Source organism: Pristis pectinata, chromosome 4, assembly GCF_009764475.1.
Source record: "Pristis pectinata isolate sPriPec2 chromosome 4, sPriPec2.1.pri, whole genome shotgun sequence".
NCBI classification, from domain to species: Eukaryota; Metazoa; Chordata; class Chondrichthyes; order Rhinopristiformes; family Pristidae; genus Pristis; species Pristis pectinata.
The window spans coordinates 6,219,286-6,242,147 of NC_067408.1; the positions used below are offsets into that span (position 1 = coordinate 6,219,286).

At 40.5% G+C, this 22,862-nt stretch overlaps 1 protein-coding gene across 1 annotated transcript in view; it reads left to right on the plus strand.

The window, feature by feature from the left end:
- Positions 1-3,303: 3,303 nt before the first annotated feature.
- The window catches only part of LOC127569076 (protocadherin beta-15-like), a 139,338-nt gene continuing 119,779 nt past the window's right edge, over positions 3,304-22,862 (plus strand). Inside the window, exons 1-2 of the mRNA XM_052013408.1 lie at positions 3,304-6,050; positions 13,199-13,257. Coding sequence (XP_051869368.1) covers positions 3,606-6,050; positions 13,199-13,257 — 2,504 coding nt within the window. The 5' untranslated portion in view covers positions 3,304-3,605. The remainder of the gene's footprint in view (positions 6,051-13,198; positions 13,258-22,862) is intronic.

The window sequence follows — 22,862 nt, forward strand, 5'->3', positions numbered from 1 at the left end:
TGGAAATGGGCTGGAGAAGTAAGGAGGCTGCCAGCATTTCAAGTCATGTCTGACTGGAGGTATTCTGTGAAGTGATTACCCCTTCTGCTTTTGGTTTTCCCAATGGATGGAAGATTACAATGCAGTATACTAAACTGGAAGAAGTACAAGTGATTCGCTGCTTCTCCTGAAAATACACAAGAAGTCAAAAGGCATATTTGGACAATGAAACAGTTAACAATTCAGGTTGTTGAAACTCCAACAGTATTAGAGAATGCTGGAGACATAAACTAAGCAAGTTCAGGGGAATGAAAATCAGGTGGGGTGGAATGAACCACTGAGAATGCCTGTGATAGGGTGTTAAACAGACAATTAAATGACAATAGTAGAATACAGCAAGAAGAAAAGATGATAATGGGATGTGAAGAAGCAAAAAAGATCTTGAGGAATATAGCAGAATGAATAGAAGGAATAAGCAGGATTTTCACACAGTTTGTTCAAACACAAGACAGCATGAAAGAAGAAAAGCTCAATTAGACCATTATCCCACTTCTGCAGAGTTTGGAAGAGCTACCTTGTCATCAATTCTACCTCATCAGTATAATTTTGCAAGAGTACATTCTGAGGCTGCTGTCAAAAATATGTCATGAACAGCATTTTATTTTCAATTGAAATTGTTGAGCTCCATGCTGGAGATTTGTAAAATGTCTACTCAAATAATGAGGCATTGCTCCTTCAGTTTACATGAAACTTCAAAAGGATCAGAAATGGAGTGAGACAGAGAATTAAAGTGGCACAAGCAAAAGTTTTGTGCCATGCTTGCAACCTTCATAGAGGAATTCTGCAAAACTGTCACTTAATTTTTGAAGAAAAGAAAAACCCGACTGATTCCTGGAATCTCTGCCTTATCATTGCTCACAGTGGAGAAAGAGCATATGAACTGTTATTGAGAATGAGACCCTGTGTAAGTGGTGGACCATGTCACCAACTAGACTTCCACCCACCCTAACAGCCACCACCTGTCCCATTTGCGAAATAGTCTGCATATCCCATATTGTCCTCATTAAATACCTCAAAACTCATAAACTTGAAGTAAAGTAAGTCATCCTCAATTTTGAGCGACTGCCAAAGTGCGCTTGCAGAGGGCATATGCTTAAGGTGAGAGGGAAATGACTTAATAGGAACTTGAGGGGCAACTTTTTTTACACAAAGGGTAGTGTGGAATCAGCTCAGAGGATGTGGCTGAGGCAGGTACAACAACAACTTCTAAAAGACAGTTGTTCAGGTACATGGATTGGTGAGGTTTAGAAGGTTATGGGCCAAATGCTGGCAAATGGGACGAGCTTGGATGGGGCATCTTGGTCGGCATGGACTAGTTGGGCCGAGTACCTGTTTCTATAACTCTATGACTCTATAAGAAGGATTTAGTTTACTGCAGTATAACAAAATGTATGTGCAAGCAAACTACAGTATTACCTCGAAAGACTGTCTGTAGATTTGCTCTGTAGAAGTAAAGTAAAATGGCAGATGGTACATTTCCTTTTCTTGCGGACATTATGGAGACGGATGTGCAATGGAAATGATTGAGAAGTAAATCTGGATGCCAAGATGGAAATAGTCCCATTAAATGGAAAGCCATGGCAGATATTATGATGATTATATAATGTTTTATGGACTGTGAGGGTGAATGGATTGGAAGCTGAAGACAACCTTATTATGAATAAACAAACTGCAGATGTTGGAAATCTGGAATAAAACTAGATATTGCTGGAAACATTCAATACCTGTGGAAAGAGAAATTGAGTCAACATTTCTGGTTGAAAACCTTTACCAGAACTTATTGTAGTTCTGCCAGGGAAACAAGTGGGTTAAAACAGACATGCAGGAAATGTAACAGAGTACTTACAGAGAGTGGGAATGGAAGGACATATAGCTGTCAGAGTCAATCAGCAAATGGTGAATATTGAATCATGGAAAGAGTGAAGTTAACAAAGGAAACATGTTGGATTTGGAAGATCTGAAGGATTCAAGAACATACAAACCATTGCATGACCCACAAGTCTACTTCAACATTCAATAAGGTCATAACTGAACCTGTGACCCAAATACTTTGCTCATCAATCCCCAAATACTCTGAATTCTCTTGTGTCAAAAAATCTATTAATCTCAACTTTGAAAATACTCAGTCTGAGTTTCTTATTAATATGTTCCAGTTCTGCAGTTTTCCAGCAATTAGTTGAACAGCTGTTGGTTGTGTGTGATCTAATCAACAAACTGCTTTGTAAATGAAGCTGCAATAGGATTACCTTTTGCAATGTTTGCTCTTGCTCCTAATTAAGTTGATCAAAATTAAGCTTGCACATAGTATGTGTTACTGTTCTCAATGTGGCAACTTCATTTACTCTGGGGAGTACTAAAACCTGACAGGCCTGTTGATCTCTCCTACTCACAGGCTTGGATATCTACATTCATTATCATTGGCAATTCATTGTCTGAATCGTGCGCTGACAGAAAGGCTCCCCTAAAAGTTACATGCAGAAACACTTAAATTGATTGAATATAGCACTGTCCTGAAAGTGACACTATCGTTAATACAGCACAAATAAAATTAAAATTGGTTCCTTGCTGGCGGTCCGTTAACTTATTGTCCTTGCTATTGACTGTGCCTGGAATGTTAAACGGGCAGTGTGAATTAACTGTGCATTCCGATGTGCTTTCATCTCACCAAAAATCCTTGTTAACCATTTAAATATTAGCTGCAAAACGGTTCCCATTATTTGTGAAATTGCTGTGGAGCTGTTGGAGCGGTTACGTCCGCACTAGAACTAGTCAACCGTACTTTAAACTGCAGAGGTTATAGTTAGACAAAATGTTAGTCAACGCACGTAAGCACATCGAAACCCACGTAACGTTAAGCGACTAATATTTTCGTTGGGAGAAAATGAACGTTTCCAGTTATTTTATAAATGGTGAAACTTGGCAAGATACACCAAATTGTTAAACTTCAGAATCGTTAGCTTAACTAATCGATGTAAGAAAACTGGCTGGAAGAGTGCTCCACTCACAATAACGTTTGGGAGAGTTGTATCTTCGCCATTGTTATTCGGGGATTGTCGAACAACAGTTGCGGCAATGATTTTCAGTGTACGAATAAAATGAAATCTGGTTTTTGGAACATTGTAAACGACACAGTAATGCAGAAGGCGATGGGAATTCGGTGCAATACGTGCACATACTCAAAGGAAATTTCACCATTCCTGAAACTGCTTGCCAAATGACAACTTCCTTCTGCACCGTTGACGCAACCAGCTTTAAGGACTGTACCGTGCAATTATTGGCCGAGACTCTTTGTGTCGCTGTGTACCAATGAGGTACTCATATACTGCCACAGATCCATCACTCCTCCCCTTATACCGCGCACGGCGAAGAACCGGAAAGAGAGATTTAGTGTTTACATTCATATCTAACAGCCATGTTTCCCCAAATAATCTTTCTCAACTACTAGAAGAGGATATCAAGTATCCACCACTACATTTTCGATCTTACGCTGCATACAGGTGGTTGCCGCAATCTCTCCGTTTGGTTTCCCACAGCACTCCGAATGCGAGGACTAATTCAGACAGAGAATGCTAACGTGGTCTTTTATTTTCCTGCTTTGTATCTGCAAAGATGTCTCTGGACAGATCCGTTATTCAATTCTTGAAGAGTTGGAGCCCGGGGCCTTTGTTGGGAATGTCGCCAAGGATTTAGGTTTAGACGTGAAGGATTTAGCTAATCGCAAACCCCGAATAATGTCTGAGGCCAATGAGTGGTATTTTAAGGTAAATTTTGATAACGGTGATCTGTGTGTAAATGTTAAGATAGATAGAGAGAAAGTCTGTGGACAGAGCAGTAAGTGCGTTCTGAGTAATGAGATTATGGTTGATAATCCCCTGGAGTTAATAAGCGCCGAAATCGAGATATTGGATATAAATGATAATTCCCCCAGTTTCTCGAATGAGGAGCTGCGTTTGGACATCGTGGAGTCTGTGGCACCGGGAACGAGCTTCCTGCTCCCGAGCGCGCACGATCCCGACGTGGGCATCAACTCCATCAGCACTTACCATCTGACTACCAATCAACATTTCGCTTTAGAAGTCAAGAATAGCAGCGACGGCAGTATAACTGCAGTCTTGGTGCTGACTAAGTCTTTGGACAGAGAGGAGCAAGCAACTCATCGATTACTTCTGACAGCCTTTGACGGCGGAACTCCCGTGAGATCAGGCACGGCTAAAATCACCATCAATGTCCTTGATGTCGACGATAATTGGCCGGTATTCGACCAAGCAGTATACAAAGTAAAGTTACCAGAAAACGTTCCAATCGGTACATTAGTTATAAAACTCAACGCCACCGATTTGGACGAGGGTTCCAATGGCGACATAAACTATTTCTTTAGCAGCAGTACCCCGGCTAGAGTGCGTGATCTTTTTAGTCTGGGCACCAAAACGGGAGAAATGAGAATAAAAGGAACATTGGATTTTGAGGAAAGCAGCTTTTACGAGATAAACGTAGAAGCGAAGGACAGTGTTCACTTTTCACTTTGCAGAGTTATAGTGGAGATCAGTGACGTGAATGATAATGCACCGGAATTAACATTAATGTCAGTAACAAGCCCTATTCGGGAGGATGAGCCAATTGCAACTTTCGTAGCCCTGATGCGTGTGGCGGATCGAGATTCCGCAGCGAACGGACAGGCTCAGTGTCACATAGCGAAAGGCCTGCCATTTAATCTCAAAACATCCAAAAAGAACACATACACGCTGGTCACCAGTCGGACACTGGACCGAGAGGTGGCTGCTCAGTATATGGTTGACATTGTCTGCACTGATACAGGGACGCCCCCGCTCTCTACCAACAAAACCATCCTGATTCAGATATCCGACGTTAATGATAATGCCCCGCGTTTTGCGCAGGTTTCATATACAGTCTATGTGCCTGAGAACAACGCCGCCGGTTCTTCGATCGGTTCTGTCTCCGCTGTCGATCCGGATCAGTATAAGAATTCACACGTGACATATTCCATCCTGAACAGCCAAATACATAACGTGCCTGTCTCCGCCTACGTTGCAATTAACTCAGGCACGGGGGTGATTTATTCCCAACGCTCTTTTGATTACGAGGAAGTAAAGAACTTTCAGGTCCACGTTCAAGCCCGGGACGCTGGATCTCTCCCACTCGATAGCAATGTGACTGTGAACGTCATCATCCTGGATCAGAACGATAACGCTCCCCAGGTCATATCTCCCATGACTAAGAACAACTCTGAAATAAGGTTACCTCGCTCTGCTGACCCGGGTTACCTTGTGACCAAAGTGATGGCTGTAGATGCAGATTCCGGCCAGAATGCACGGCTGTCCTATCAGTTGCTCCAGGCCACTGATTCGGGCCTATTTACCGTGGCACCTGGTTCGGGAGAAATCAGGACAGCCCGTCCGATGGTGGAAAAGGACGATTACATTCATCAACTGGTTGTTATGGTGAAAGACAATGGCCACCCACCCCTTTCCACCACCGTCACTATCAACCTATTGATTACAGACGGTGGTGTGGACACTCTAAGAGACCAAACAACACAGCCCCAAGACATCCGCCATGGTTCCAATTTAGCTTTCTACTTAATCATCACTTTGGCGTCAACCTCCTCCATTCTTCTTGTGGTTCTAATCGTTCTCATTGTGACCATGTGCCATTCTGATAGAAGTAGATCGTCCTGCTGCGAATCTTCCCCTTCATGCTGCAATTTAAGACGGTGGGACAGGAGTAACACTTACCCAAATTCCCATGTATATCTTCAAACTGTACCTGATTATAAAGGAAGCCCTCACTTTGTTGAGTTAGTTGGGAATGGGTCGCTCTCTCGAACATACTCTTATAAAGTTCGTCCAAATCAGTTATCAAATAAGGGCGACTTCCTCTTTTTAGCCCCATACAATGTAGCAACATTGCAAAATGATGCTGGGAATACTGACACACTTCTGGCAGAATGGCGAAGAGAGCTAACCAGTGACTGGAAAAATCTGTCAAGTGAGGTGAGTGGGAGAAGCTTTATATCTTATTTCTACTTTCCTGTGCCATGTGATGTATGAAAAGATTGCTAGAATCAGCTAGTGGATACTTTCAATGTCCACAAGGTAAGCAACAATGATAGGCAGTTATGATATTGGACTGTTAATTGAATACCAAGACAACTCTGATCCAAAAGTAAGAGCATATTTGTCATTCAATGCATAATGCTAGATTCACATTGCACTAAAATCTCTGATGGTAGCATTGGTGTAAAGCCATTTTGCACCACAACTACTTTTCTAATTTGGATGTACATTCTGGTCGCTCCATTACAGGAAGGATGTAGAAGCTTTGGGAAGGGTGTAGAAGAGGTTTACCAGGAAGCTGCCTGGATAAGAGGGTATGAACTGGAAGAAGAGGTTGGACAAACTTGGTTGTTCTCTGGAGTGTCATTGGCTGAGGGAAGACTGATAGAAGTTTATCAACTTATAAAAGGCATAGATAGGCCAGACAGCATCTTTTTTCCCAGGGTAGAAAAGTCAAGTACTAGAGATGCATTTGAGGTGAGAGGGGGGTAAATTTAAAGGAGATGTGCAGGACAGAATTTTTTACACAGAGAGTGGTAGATGCCTAGACTGATAGTGGTGAAAGCAGATACAATAGTGGCATTTAAGAGACTGTTAGACAGACACAAGAATATGCACGGAAAAGTGGGATATTTATCATGTACAGGCAGAAGAGATTTATCTTAACTTGGCATTGTGTTTGGCGCAGACATCATGGGCTGAAGGGCCTGTTCCTGTGCTGTACTCTTCTACGTACACTGGGATCTTAATTGGTTAACCTAACCAAGGGTTAAGCTGTTTTGCTACTTTATTTCCAAGCTACTTGTTTGGATAACATAAAACAAAAATAATAATGGAGTTATTAGAACATTGAGAACTCTTCCAGACCTAACAAATAGGCAGAACACAATGATTTTATTCATGAATTCCATATTTATAATCACTATTGAAGATTAACAATGGAGAAAGGACTAGGAAATAAATATAGAAATGCTCCAGATATCAGGGTGCTTGGCCCAATGATCTTCCTCCATGCTGTTGTTTTTATGATTCCTACATGTGACATTTAATGTAGAGGTGTAGAGATACAAGAATCTCCAGAGAAGATCATGCTGAAGTACCTTGCTGTAACATTACTGGTCAGCACCAAATCTGTGACTTTTAAAATGATTTTTTGAACTCCCAGGCACTTTATAAAACTACACATAGCTTGAAAGATTTATTCAGAATGTGGACTTTACAATCACACTGTCAAAACAGATCTAATTCATCTTCTAACCATGTCAGGGCAGAGGTCTCTCTTCTTGCCTTGAAATTCAATTTAGAGCCAGGCAGTAAAAATAAGCTATTATGATGCTGCAATCAATGCCATAGCTTCAGGTCTCTGAATCTGTTGTAACCTTGGAACAGGTATGAATTCACCCTAATAGATCACTCATATTGCTCCCTGTGGTCATGATATCATCTTCAACTGCTGCCTGCTTGTTTATCTTCCAATAAATGGACAACTAACAAAGAAAAGTAGATGCAAGAGTCTTCACTTTTCTATTCTTTGTGGAAGGCCTGCCTGCAACATTACACAGCTGGACTTGTATATGGTTGAGCAACAGGGTCACCTCCATTACAGAAGCTATTCCTATATGTATCTTAAGATGTATGTAATTGTGGTACGTCAATAATAGTATTAATACGCAAATGTTTAGAAAGTTATTAGTACATAGTAAATTTGTACAAGGCAATGATTTACCTGGTTATACAAAAGCACAGTAAGATATTCTGGTTTATGCTTCTTACCTCTACCACAATTAATTCCTCCAGACCTCATTCCTGCCCCACCAAACATCTCAATGGAGTCTCAGGCACCAATGTGTCAGACACCTACACACTTGCAACTTGTCACCAGCATCATTCTGTTCCTGCAACACAGGAGCATTCAAAAGAGACCCAAGGCTGGAAAACATTTGCTGTGTCAAGTTCAAATGTGTTCATGAACCTTTAATTTGCTTTGTGTGGAAATACAAAGTCCCCATTACTCACTGGGAAGCTGATTAACAGAATGGCTCATCACATAAATGATAAAATGTTTGCTCAGAGATTGGAGGTAGAGAATGGCAGTAGATGATGTTTATTTTTGAATTGGTTGGTAATGCACAGCAATGTTGTCCGATCATCAGTTTTGATGCTACTCTCATCACTAGCAACACAGTTGTTAATATTGAGGGTAGTTGTGGATTTCAGGAAGATTTAAATGACGACAAGCATGATGTAAATGGAGTTCTGTGCAAAGCAGCATTAAGAAATGTACTTAGGTCCAAAATGGGAAAAATAATATAAACTACACAATTTTAAAAATGTAAGTGAGCAGAGAATCCTTCACAGCCACATCAGCAAGTCCTTTAAGTTGGGAGGGCAAGTTGATAAGGTGATCATAAAGAAACATTTGTTATTTGTGCATATGATAAAAGATTGTGCTGGAACTTTACAAGTTTCCAGCAACAAACAAGATGCTGGAACTCAGCAGGTCAAGCAACATTGGTGGAGAGAGATGGACAGTCATCTGTCCATTTGTCTTCAGTCGACAACTCCTTGTTTGTTGACCCAGATTCTGGTATCTCCATCTCTTGTCTCCATTTTACAAATCCCCAGTTCGGCCTCATGTTTGATATTGTGGCTAGTTTCTAGTACAGCCCTTCAGGTCTTATGAAGGATTTAAAGGTAACCAGGATGTTATCCAGGATTGTTGACGCTAGTTAGGAGGAGAGATTGGAAAGGTTTTGCTTAGAGTAGTAAATATTAAGAGGTAATCTAAAAGAAATTTCCTACATCATGAGAGATTTTTGCTGGATTAGAAAAAAAAAAGCTAACTCCAAAAGGTATACATAAGCAAAAGGTATAGGTTTGAAATTATGTGCAAAAGTTCCATGTAACAGTGGAGGGGAGAAGAAAAGTTTTCAGTCAGAGAGATGCTGGGTCTGAAATACGATGGTAAACCTTTGAGTGAAGCACTCTGGTATTGAAAGGAGTGGATGGATGCATTTGCATCTGGTTCCTCAACTTTATGGCTGAGGAATGTTGAAACTGTGTCATAAGTAATTTTAAATGTGTGTTGGACAGGCACTTGTGAGGTTATGGAATTATGGGCAAAAATCAAGGCAATGGTGGCAAGCTTGATGTTAAGCCGGTACAAAAAGCTGAATTGTGCTGTTTTTATATGATTTTGTTTTTGCACACTTTCATTTTTCACATAATTAATATGCATATAGTAATGCATGCTTTATGCAATTAAATTATGAATAAAACTCCTTTTTTATTTTTGCTTAAGGGTGAGGTACAAATTTCAGCCAATACAAGTGAAAAAGAGACACATGTTGATCAATATGAGGTTAAATATTGTCTTTACTTCAAGGCTATGTTCAGTCTAGCTGAGATATAAAAAAATAATTATATAAATAGAGAATAAGTTCTCAAATAAGTTTCAGGAGCAAGTGTTGCTGTAATTGAGGACTATTCACAGTATAAAATCCCTTTCATTGTTCAAGCAATAATGCTTAAACTCAGGCTCAGACAATCTCCTCAGACTGAAGCAGTGTGACATTTTCAAATTTACTGTACAACAGCAATCATTGTGGCTGTGCTCCAATTTCATTACTGTTAAATTATAGATTATTTTCTGCTTAAATTTATGCCAACCATGAGATACATTGTGACTGCCAAAACCCATTTGATTTTTCGACCATTGATGGAAATAAAGAGAAAATAAGTTGTCGTTAAGTAGGATCTTATTGCAATCTCAGGGTGTCTGAAAAGATACTGTGGCCAATGAATTATTTTGGAAATACAATCATTGTTATTATGTCATCAAATATAGTGGCTATTTTGCACACATATAAGGTCCCATCAATAGTAAACAATTTCAATGGCCAGTCAGTCTGATATTGGTTAATGACATAATTTTAGTGAGGAGAGCAGGAGAATGTGTAACTCCAAATACGAATAAGTGATCCTTTATGATTACTGAATCAGAATATAGCAGCTCTAATAGTGTAACATCCTACTAGAGATGTGGTGTTAATCTGAATTGTATAGTCAAATCCAGGCTTTGAAACTGAATTCATGTGTTCTTGGCAAAAGTGCTGCCAAGTGAGAATTTTGTTGCACCATTTAAGCTAGATGCTCCTGACTATGACCATACTAATACTGCAGATTGGATCAGGCAATATGTCCTGGATTCCACATTAGCAGGACCCTTCGCTCCTTCCTGGCTAAAATATATACTTTACAGTATATTCCCAGGAAATGGCAGCATTATGCAGACACAATTTTTTTTTCAAGAGTTTAAAAATTACATTTTGAGAGTATCAGCAAAGGATGTCCACACTGTCTGAAAAAATAAAGAAAGGTCTTTGAACTGGTCAAGAGCTCCAAGTTCCTGAGTATCTACTAAAGCATGTTTTACATTACATAAGATTTGTCCACGTGTGGTTTCTAATCAAAATGGCAGGATATTTCTACTTTATGGGAATTCACACTGCTCTGAACTCAGACCGAATTGGGAATTCTTTCTACTTTTGCTGAGAAGCAAAGGCAATCTAATTTCACATATCTCACATGGCTTTTAAATTCTTTCACATTGCCATATTTCTGTTTATTTTAAAAATAACTTAATATATTTGGGCTCGTATTCTTGGTTGAAATCATGAAGTATAAATCTACTTAAGTAAAACAATACTACTGTTGTTGTCAAATGTTTTTGTTGTTGTATATCATAAGACTTTAAATAACATCACTCTTTGACCACCAGTTGTGAATTGTGTAAAAATAGAAATGATAGCATACATTGCTGAACGTTAGCATAATTTTCATAGTAATGGAAAACATGCAGCACAACTGGAGCCAAACCAGGCTGAATTTAAGTTTTGGGGTAAAAGGAAATGTCTTGGCCTCTTGATGAGAGACTGCCTAAAGCAAGTTCTGTCATACTGCAGCAGCTTGAAACTGTCTCCGGTATAATGATAACTGTTATAAAAGGAACTTTTTAAACTTTGAAATTAATGCTTGAAGTGTTCCCAGGCAGTCTGGTGAAAGATTTTTAAAGCTTGAATGTTATCAGCAGAAAGTGCAATTTACTATTAAATGGCAGTAAAAATATCAACTGCATTCTGAAACTAGCAAGTTATGTTTCCACAATAAACATAAAGAGCAAGCATTAACATTTATAATGAGTCTTTCATTTACATAGTTCTTTCTTGACATCTGAAAGTGGTTTATAGCTAGAACTCTTGAAGTAGAGTCACTATTGTATTCCAGGAAGCAAGCAGCCAATTTGTAAACAAGATGCTCAAAACAGCAAAATGAGAATGAATAGATAATCCACTTTATCAATTGGATGAGGGATAATTATTGTCTCGGGTATGATGGAGATGCCCTCTAGTCTTCTGTGAAAAGGTACCATGAAATCTTTTACATCAAACCGAGAAGATAAATTGGTTTAACATTTCATCTGATCAACAACACATCCATCAGTTCAGCACTTCTTGGGTAGTGCTCCTGACTAAATCATGTGCCCAGATTTCTGAAATGGAATGTGAAGTCACTACTTTGCATTTGAGAGTTGAGCATTACATCACTGAGCTACAGCTGCTACATATATTTATCTGTGCATGCTTGGACTCATAGTTTGTATCATTGAAACTAAAGTTTAAAAAACCTTATGCAATGCTTAATAAAGCTACATTATAATTATGCACCCATGGGCTCTGTGTAGCAGTCTAGCAAACAACTGGTCCAGAAGGTTAAGGTACATGGGGTCCAAGATGAACTGGCTGATTAGATCTAACATTGGCTTGGTGATCGGAAGCAGAGTATGATGGTGGAAGGATGCTTTACTGATTGGAGGTCTGTGAGCAGTGGTGTACTGCAGGGATCAGTGCTGGCACCCTGGATGTTTGTGATATGTACTAATAACTTGGAAGTGAATGCAGGATGAATGATTAGTAAGTTGCTGATGACACAACAATTGTTGGTTTTATGGATAGCAAGGAAAGTTGTCTAAGGCTGCAACAGGATATAGATCAGATGGAAAGTTGGGCTGAGCATTGGCAGATGGATTTATCCTGAATGATTAAAGTGATATAGTTTGGGAAGTCAGATAAGGGTAGTGCAGACACAGTAAATGGGAGGACAATAAGGAATGTTGATGAATGGAGGAACCTTGGGGTTCAATTCCATAGTCCTCTCAAAGTAACAACCCAGGTAGATAGAATGATGAAGAGGACATATGGTATCTTTACCTTCAAAGGTTGGGGCATAGAATAAGAAAATTTGGGACGTTATGTTACAACACTGGAGTCTTGTGTGTAATTCTGCTCACTACACAGTAGGAAGAATATGATTACACTGGAGGTAGTGCAGAGGAGATTCACCAGGATGTTGCCTGAATTGGAGGACTTTAATTATGGGGAGTGATTGCATATGATGGATTTGTTTTCACTGTAGTGCAGGAAACTGAGGGGTGTCCTAACAGAGGTATATAAAATTATAAGAAGCATAGTCAGAATTTTTTTCCCATGCCTGAGGTATCAAAAGGAAGAGGACATAGGTTTAAGATGTGATGTAGTTTTAAAGTGGAATTGGGGGGAAAGTTTTTTTTGTGCAGGGAGTGGTTGATATCTGGAACACACTGCCAGAGGAGGACATGGAATCAGTAAAAATTATGCTTAAGAAACGTTTAGACAGGCACTTAAATAAGCAAGGCAGAGAAACATTGAGACAGACACTTAAGTGAGCAAGCATAGAATGATATGGATCTAATGCAGACACTCGTGTCAATGGGCAAAAAGGTCAGCATGGATGTGATGGGCTGAGGGGCATATTCCACTGCTGTACAACTCTCTGTCCATGCCTCTGCAACTGCAAAAATTACACAGGCAGCGGGTTTATAAAATAATTTCAGAGTTTTAAATCGAGGATCAATGTATTAACGTCACCAGAATAATTGTGGAGCTGTGGTGAAAATTGTTATTTTAGTGCTTTTTATTCTGTTATTTTCTTGACCAAATTTCTCAAAAGTTTACCACTATCTTCATTTCCACATATATATTTTACAGGTGGGGCAACTGAATACAGACTGGCATTCTTCAGAGCCTCATATAGTTGGAAAGATCAGGTAATTCATTTTAAGTTTCTATTTAATTCCTTTAAATTTATTTCTGAGACAATTTCAGTATTGACATAGATAGGATATATTTTACTTTGAACATCTGATTCATTATTTAAGCAGTGCAGAGCTCGTAAGCATTCTTGCGTTTTGTGTAAATTTGTGCTTTTAATTTTCTATCAAACACTTTTGCTTTGTAACACCAGAAAGCCTAATTTTAAGCTCTCTCTCATTACTGTTACATTTATACACTTAAGCGTTAGATGTGAGACATGCAGGTTGAAATATCACACAGCTTCATGTTCATTTGTGATTGTACCGCAGTTGCAGCTGGTGGAACATATTTGGTTAAATTCAGCTTACAGATAGTTGGCAGTTGCTTTTGTAACCACCTGCTGTCAGGCTATCAGTCCTCAAGCATGCCTCAGACTTAAATGTTCACAAGTAAAAATCCAAGATGACTTTTGGTCAGACATTACACATCTAACCATCCAGTCCACTGCTGGACTCACCATTGAACATAGCACGGACGTGTTGAAGAGATGGGCAAGATGCATTTTACATCTGGTTCCTCAGTTTTATGCCAAGGAGGACTGGTGGAGGAATGATGATTGCTTTTATTTGTACGGGGTTGCCAAATCTGTGGGAAAAAAATGACAAGTAATTTAATTTATTTCACATTATGGTAATGTTTTGATTATATTTTAATATTTTAATGTGCTTTTGATTAAATGTAATTAATGTTTAAATAATCATTTTAAATATGTTTATTTTTTGGAATTACTTTCAAATAACTCTGGTAGAGATACTTAGAAACTGCCGCAAGCCTTTGACAACCAGTGAGGTCAAAGGACATCAGGGGATTCTGGGAGTTCATTCAAAGATCACAATGCTTGAGGCTTGGAGACACAAGAGACTGCAGATGCTGGAATCTGAAGCAACAAACAATGTGCTGGAGGAACTCAGCAGGTCAAGCAGCATCGAAACCCTGCATCAGGACAACTCCTTTCCTCCCACAGATGCTGCTTGACCTGCTGAGTTCCTCCAGCAGGAACTCAGAAAGTGGGTCAGTGTCACATCAGGACAGGGTGAGCCATAAAAGGAAAAGAGAGACAAAAACAGAAAAGACATAAGCAATACTTCTTTTCAATTTGAGGCTTACTTGTTGCCTTGCTGGACGCTTACTGATTTCAGCATGTCAGTTCATCTGGCCCTCTGTATTTGGAAAAAAAATGAAGACAGGTGGGAACTCTGGCTTGCAAGTCCATGTAATGGGTCAGGCCCTGGATCAGCAGTTCATCCAGCCAGTTTGAGTAGTGAAGTCAAACTGCCCAATTATTTTTGCATAACTGAAACCTTACACAAAAGTATGTATGATTACGAACATCAATGTTCAATAGTTGCTTGGCTCACCTCTAAACTGCATTAAATTGTGTCAACTTGTCATACTTGTTGCGAAGATGAAAACTAAACTCACCACAGAAAGTGACCTTTTCCATTTGAAATCTAAGGAGACAATGATGTGATCATTTTTAGCTGTGTTAGTAAGCATTGAATAAAATTGTTCAATCCTAATATTAACCTATCAAATCAGAAAATTTAGTTTCTAAATTTCAAATAATGCTCAGTAGTTTGCTGCAGCAGGATATCTAACAGCATACATTATTATTTCATAAAACTCTGTAAATCTGGCATACTGGGGACTTTGGTGATGCTGGACTGGAAGATTATTAGATGTTATTCCTATCAAATACCCAAAAACACTTTTAGTTCACTTTTCTTTGATGTTACAAAATAGCATCACAAATGTTCCAGTGAAATCTGTGTGTGTCAAGGGAGCAGGGAAATGAGACTGTGGTAAGTTTCAACGGAGCATGGTTAGTATCACCCTGTGAGGCAGATGTCGAGCCATCAGGATTTCCGAATAATCACTGTTGGAATTTTACAATGTTTAAATTTTTAAATCTTTCGGTTGGTAAGTTGCTGAAAGTGTGTTGGAGGTGGAAGTAAAAACAGAACAGGTCCATCTGAAACAACAGGGAATGTAATTACGTACCTCCATAACGCTTTGGATTGGGAGATAGTGAAATGAACCACACGAGACTGAGAAAGTGGGTTCAGTGTCACATCAGGACAAGGTGAGCCATAAAAGGTAAAGACGGACAAAAACAGAAAAGACATAAACAATACTTCTTTTCAACTAGTACCCAAGGAATTAAGAGTTCGTAGCTACAATAGTTAATTTTCAGTGCCAGACTGGTTGATTGGTGGAGTGCATTGGAATTTTGAACAAGGAGGCAAAGTCCTAAGATGCATCTTGCAGGAGGAGAGAGAGAAGTTGAGAGGTATCGGAAGGTAATTCCAGAGTGGACCTGGCAGTTGGAGGCATGGCTTCTCGTGGTGGAGCAGCTGTATTTGGGGACACTGCAAACAGTACACTCTATTGTGGGAATAACAGCAAACCAAACTCTGTTACTCTCTTTATTAACACAAAACCTTGACCACGCATTTATCTTAATTACACATTTCACGGGTGTAGCTATTGCAAGGGTTTGTATTTAATGCTCATAATTGATTAAATTTCAGAAGGTGACTGAGATTAAAGGGTGCATGATCACAAATATAATGAAGGAATCACCTACAATGAAAAATAAACTGAAGTTTATGCATGGATTACATTGTTCAATTAAAATTCTCTAATTTTGAATCAAAATTAGAGGAATACGTACCTTGAAGGGTCAACGGGCTGGAGGTGTTTACAGAGAGGACTGGATGATACTATGGAGGCATTTATAAACATTTTACAAGGAGGCAGGTTAGTTTGCCACAGTACTGATGAGATTCATAGTGCCGTGTAATTAGGAGATGGATAATGTACCTCAATGTTGTATAACTTAAAGTTATAGAGGGAGGAAAATGAGGCTTGCCAAGGGTCCATAAGACCATCAGACATAGGTGCAGAATTAGGCCATTCACCCCATTGAGTCTGCTCCGCCATTCGATCTTGGCTGATTTATTTTTTCCTCTCAACCCCATTTTCCTATCTTCTCCCTGTAACCTTTGACACCCTTCTTAATCAAGAATCTTATCAACCTCCGCTTTAAATATACGCAATGACTTGGCTTCCACACCTGTCTGTGACAATGAATTCCACAGATTAAGCACACTCTGGCTAAGGAAATTCCTCCTCATCTCTGTTCTAAAGGGACGTCCTTCTGAGGCTGTGACCTCTGGTCCTGGACTCTCCCATTACTGGAAACATCCTGATGCTGCAGTAACTCAGCAGGCCAGGCAGTGTCCATGGAGAAAAGCAGGCGGTTAATGTTTTGGGCAAAGACCCTTCTTCAGGACTGAAAATAGGAAAAGGGGAAGCTATCTTCAGTCCTATCTTCATCCAGAAGGGTCCTGACCCGAAACATTGCCTGCCTGCTTTTCTCCATGGATGCTGCCTGGCCTGCTGAGTTCCTCCATCTAAATTCTCATCTAAATTCCAGCATCTGCAGTCCTTTGTTTCTTCCCTTCCACTGGAAACATCTTCTCCATGTCCGCTCTATCCAGACCTTTCAATACTCAGTAGGTTTCAGTGATATGCCCCCCCCCCCATCCTTCTAAACTCCAGTGAGTACAGGCCCAGAGCCATCAAACACTCCACATACGTTAACCTTTCCATTCCAATGAAACAATGTTTAGTGGTCAATGTTTAGTACTCAGGAGAGTGAGTTTGTGGAATGTCTAAGGGATGTTTTTCTGGAGCAACTTATTGAGGAGCCCACCAGGGGATCGGCTGTTTTGGATTGGGTGCTGTGTAGTGAACCCGAGGTGATTAGGGAACTAAAGGTAAAGGAACCACTGGGAACAAGTGATCACAATATGATTGAGTTTAGTTTCAAGTTTGAGAAGGAGAAGCTGATAACTGGTGTATCGATATTTCAGTGGAATAAGGGAAATTACAAAGGTATGAGAGATGAGTTGGCCCAAATTGATTGGAGGAGTAAGTTAGCTGGAGGGACGGCAGAGGAAAAATGGAAGAAATTTCTACAGGAAATAAGGACAATGCAGGACAGATATATTCCAAGAAAAAAGAAGGTTTTGAATGGAAAAAAGGCACAGATGTGGATAACGAGGGAGGTGAAGGATAAAATAAAAGCAAAAGGGGCGGCGTACAAAGTAGCAAAAATTAGTGGGAAAACAGAAGATTGGAACGATTTTAAAAATCTGCAGAGAGAAACTAAGAAGGTCATTAGGAAAGCAAAGATGAGTTACGAAAGGAAGCTGGCGGACAACATTCGGAAGGATTCTAAGAGTTTTTTTAAATACATAAGGAATAAAAGAGAGACACGGGTTGACATAGGACCAATTGATAACGGTGCAGGAGGTATTATAATGGATGATAGTGAGATGGCAAGGGAATTGAATGAATATTTTGCATCGGTCTTCACCGTGGAGGACATAAGCAATGTGCCCATTAGTCAGGAGTCTCACGAATTGGAGCTGAGTTCAATTGAGATTAATAGGGAGAAGGTGCTTGGAAAACTAAAGGGGCTTAAGGCTGATAAGTCTCCCGGACCGGATGAGGTGCATCCCCGGGTTCTGAAGGAGGTGGCTGTGGAGATAGCGGAGGCGTTGGCGATTATTTTTCAGGAATCGATAGATTCTGGCATGGTTCCGGAGGACTGGAGGGTAGCGAATGTAGTTCCGTTATATAAGAAAGGTGGGAGGCAGCACAAAGGCAATTACAGACCTATTAGTCTGACGTCAGTGGTGGGAAAATTATTGGAGTCTATCCTCAAGGAGGAGGTTACCGAATACCTAGAGGCGCAAGGCAAGATAGGACCTAGTCAACATGGTTTTGTGAAGGGGAGGTCCTGTCTGACCAACCTATTGGAGTTTTTTGAAGAAATCACAGGTAGGGTGGATAAGGGAGAGGCGGTAGATGTTGTGTATTTAGACTTTCAAAAGGCCTTTGATAAGGTGCCTCACAAGAGACTGATTAATAAGATGAGAGGTCATGGAATTATGGGCAGGGTAGCAAAATGGGTGGAGAATTGGCTGGTTGGCAGGAAGCAAAGGGTGGAAATAAAAGGATCTCGTTCTGGTTGGTTACCGGTTACTAGTGGTGTGCCGCAAGGGTCGGTGTTGGGGCCTCTCCTTTTTACCTTGTACATCAATGATTTGGATGATGGAATAAATGGTTGTGTGGCTAAGTTTGCGGATGACACCAAGATAAGTGGAGGAGTAGGGAGCATAGAGGAAATAGAAAGAATGCAGAGGGACCTAGACAGTTTAGGAGAATGGGCAAGAAAATGGCAGATGAGATTCAATGTTGAGAAATGTGCAGTTGTACACTTTGGAAGTAGAAATAAGCGGGTAGATTATTATCTAGAAGGAGAGAAGATTGATAGTGCGGTAGTACAAAGGGACTTGGGGGTACTTATACAAGATACCTTAAAAGTTAACCACCAGGTTGGATCGGTGGTTAAGAAAGCGAATGCTATGTTGGCATTCATCTCGAGAGGTATAGTGTATAAAAGTAAGGAAGTGTTGATGAGGCTCTACGGGGCGCTAGTGAGGCCTCATTTGGAATACTGTGCGCAGTTTTGGGCCCCGCATCTTAGGAAGGATGTGCTGACGTTGGAGAGGGTTCAGAGGAGATTTACGAGAATGATTCCAGGAATGAAAGGGCTTAAGTACGATGAGCGTTTGTCGGCTCTTGGACTGTACTCGCTGGAGTACAGAAGGATGAGAGGGGACCTCGTAGCGACATTTAAAATGTTGACAGGTAAGGATAGAGTAGATGTGGCTAGGCTGTTTCCCTTGGTGGGCGTGTCCAGGACCAGAGGGCACAATCTTAGAATTAGAGGGTACAGTTTCAAGACAGAGATGAGGAGAAGTTTCTTTACCCAGAGGGTGGTGAAATTGTGGAACTCCTTGCCACGCACAGCAGTGGAGGCCAGATCAGTGGGGGTGTTCAAGGAGGAGATAGACAGATATCTAAATAGTCAGGGTATCAAGGGATATGGGGATAAGGCTGGCAAATGGGATTAGAATAGTTTTTTTTTTCTCTCTCTTTTTTTCCCACCCCATTTCTTTTTCCCTTTTCCTTGGAGCAGACTCGATGGGCCGAATGGCCTGCTTCTGCTCCCTTATCTTGTGATCTTGTGAAAACACGCTTGAGGGTTTCAGTAACAGGTTGGCTGGGATAAGACATTATCAAGAAATGTGGAGGTGGTGTTCATTTCCTCAAAATAGAATATCAACCCATCTTGTCATGGTCACTTCCCAGTAGTCTTTTTTTATTGGTTCAGCATTATACTTTGCATTTAACAATCTTGGAAGAGTATCTGCAGAATAATTACAAATGAGAAAACAGCAAGTGTTAATTATCTTAAGTATTGCCCCAGAATTTGTAGTCAGTGATGGAACAAAGATGCTCAAAGTACACGCCCAGGAGAAAAGTTAAAGTGTATTTATCCAGCTTTTCCAACTTTATACAAATGCTCATTTGATTAAAGCAGAAGCTTAAATATTGCAAAAACATTGTTTATTTTATATATATTTTTTAATTCCTGTAGTTTTGAAATAGTCTTTTAAATGAATCACAATGTGTAATTCCACAATTACAATTTTAGGCCAGATAGCTTGCTAAGCAGTAGTTATGACTTCTTAAAAATCTCACTTGGACCTCCTATTACAAACCAAAAAAAAATTCAGTGCATTTTACAGGGGGAATGGTTTGTAAGTAACTTAAATTCACATTAATTCCATTGGTAGATTGTGGCAGGGGAAGTTGCAAGCAGTATATGCTGTTGTAGCAATAACAGCAATATCCAAACACCATAACCACAAAACCTTGACCATTCTTTAATTTAGTTTAATTATATATTTCACAGGTGTAGCTGTTTCCAAGGTTTGTATTTAATGCTCATACTTGACTGCGTTTGAGAAGGTAACAGAGATTGAAGGGTGCCTGATCAAAATATATGAAATACTCTCCGAAATATAATGAGGGAGTCACCTAGAATGAAAAGTAAACTGAATTTCATGCATGGATTACATTGTTCAATTAAAATTCTCTAGTTTTGAACTATCTTGGGGAATTTGGCAATTAGACTTATCTTGAAATTGAGGTTTGAGATAACGGATGTGGCTCCATAATGTGTTTTAAATCCCCTGTACTATTTTAATGAATATATTATCCCTTTATTTTGAAAGAATTAATGCCTACAATGAGGAAACGAAGAAAGGATTTCACAAGAATATATTAAGGATTTTTGCTTTTATTCTGCATAATAATAGCAACACCAGGTTTTGTCCTCTCAGCAGTTTGCATGATTTTTCTTACATTTGGGCACAATCTTTATATAGTTGAGTAAGATGATGCAGCAAGTTATTCAAGGTCCTTACAGAAAATGGGTCTAATGTACAAAGTACTGTTCTTTGCCTGTAATTTCTTCTGTATTTCCAATTTGTAATCGAAAAATCAAGCACAGAATTCTGAGAGATACCTTGTCAGTAATGACATGGACATAAAATGTTCCTGAATTTAGAAACATAGAACCATAGAACAATACAGCACAATTTAAGAGGGATAGGGAAGGGGGGAGAAGAGGTGGAGGTGTGGCGATACTGGTCAGGGACACTGTTACAGCTGTGGAAAAGATGGATGTTGTAGAAGGATCATCTCCAGAGTCCATATGGGTGGAGTTAAGGAACAAGAAAGGAGCAGTTACTCTACTAGGAGTATTCTATAGGCCCCCCGGTAGCAGTAGAGATATAGAGGAGCAGATTGGCAGGCAGTGTTTGGAGAGAAGCAGAAATAACAGGGTTGTTATAATGGGAGACTTCAACTTCCCAAATATAGACTGGAACCTGCTTAGTGCCAAAGGTTTAGATGGGACGGAATTTGTTAAGTGTGTCCAGGAGGGATTCTTGACGCAGTATGTTGACAGGCCGACTAGAGGGAATGCCATGTTAGATCTAGTTTTAGGAAATGAACTGGGACAGGTGAAGGATCTATTGGTGGGTGAGCATTTGGGGGACAGTGACCATTGCTCCATAACCTTTAAAATTGTCATGGACAGGCTCAGGTGCAGAGAGGACAAGAGGTTTTTCAATTGGGGAAGGGCTAACTACGAGGCTATAAGGAGAGAACTTGGGAGTGTAAATTGGGATGTCCTTTTTGAAGGAAAATGTACCATGGGGATGTGGTCGATATTCAGGGATCTTATGCAGGATGTTAGGGATAAATATGTCCCGGTGAGGCAGAGAAGGAATGGCAGGGTGAAGGAACCGTGGGTGACGAGAGAGGTGGAACGACTTGTTAAGGAGAAGAAGGTAACATACGTGAGGTATAAGCAGCAAGGTTCAGACAGGGCCCGTGAGGAATATAGGGTAGCGAGGAAGGAACTTAAGAAAGGGCTGAGGAGAGCTAGAAGGGGACATGAAAAGGCTTTGGCTAGTAGGGTTAAGGAAAATCCCAAGGCCTTTTTCAAGTATGTGAAGGGTAGGAGGATGGCTAGGGTGAAGGTAGGTCCGATTAAAGAATTTGCCTGGAGGCGGAGGAAGTGGGAGAAGTTCTGAATGAGTACTTCTCTTCGGTATTCACCAGGGAGAGGGGTCTTGATGATGCGGAAGGGAGTGCTAGTAGGGGTAATGTTCTCAAGGTTGTTGATATCAAGAGAGAGGATGTGTTGAAGTTGTTAAATAATATTGACAGATAAATCTCCGGGGCCTGACGGGATTTTCCCCAGGCTGCTTCGAGAGGCTAGGGAGGTGATTGCTGAACCGTTGGTAAGGATCTTTGAGTCCTCGTTGTCTACGGGGGTGGTGCCGGAGGATTGGAGGATTGCGAATGTGGTCCCCTTGTTCAAAAAAGGTAATAGGGATAGGCCAGGGAATTATAGACCGGTGAGTCTCACGTCTGTGGTGGGTAAGCTGTTAGAAAGGATTCTAAGGGATAGGATTTATGAACACCTAGAGAATCATGGACTGATTAGGGACAGGCAGCATGGCTTTGTGAAGGGAAGATCTTGCCTCACAAGCCTGATAGAGTTCTTTGAGGAGGTGACCAGGAAGATTGATGAGGGCAGTGCGGTGGATGTGGTTTACATGGATTTTAATAAGGCATTTGATAAGGTTCCTCATGGTAGGCTTCTTCAGAAGGTCAGAGGCCAAGGGATCCAAGGAAGCTTGGCTGTGTGGATTAGGAATTGGCTTGCATGTAGAAAGCAGAGGGTTGTGGTGGAAGGAGTGCCCTCGGATTGGAAGGCAGTGACTAGTGGTGTCCCACAGGGATCAGTTCTGGGACCTCTACTTTTTGTGATATTTATAGATGACTTAGATGAGGGGGTGGAGGGCTGGATTAGTAAGTTTGCGGATGACACTAAGATAGGCGGTGTTGTGGATAGGAGGGCTGTCGGAGCTTACAGAGGGATATTGATAGGATGCAGAGCTGGGCTGACAAGTGGCAGATGGGAGTTCAATCCGGAGAAGTGTGAGATGGTACACTTTGGAAGGACAAACTCCAGGGCAGAGTACAGGGTAAACGGCAAGGTACTTGGCAGTGTGGAGGAGCAGAGGGATCTGGGGGTTCATATTCACAGTTCGTTGAAAGT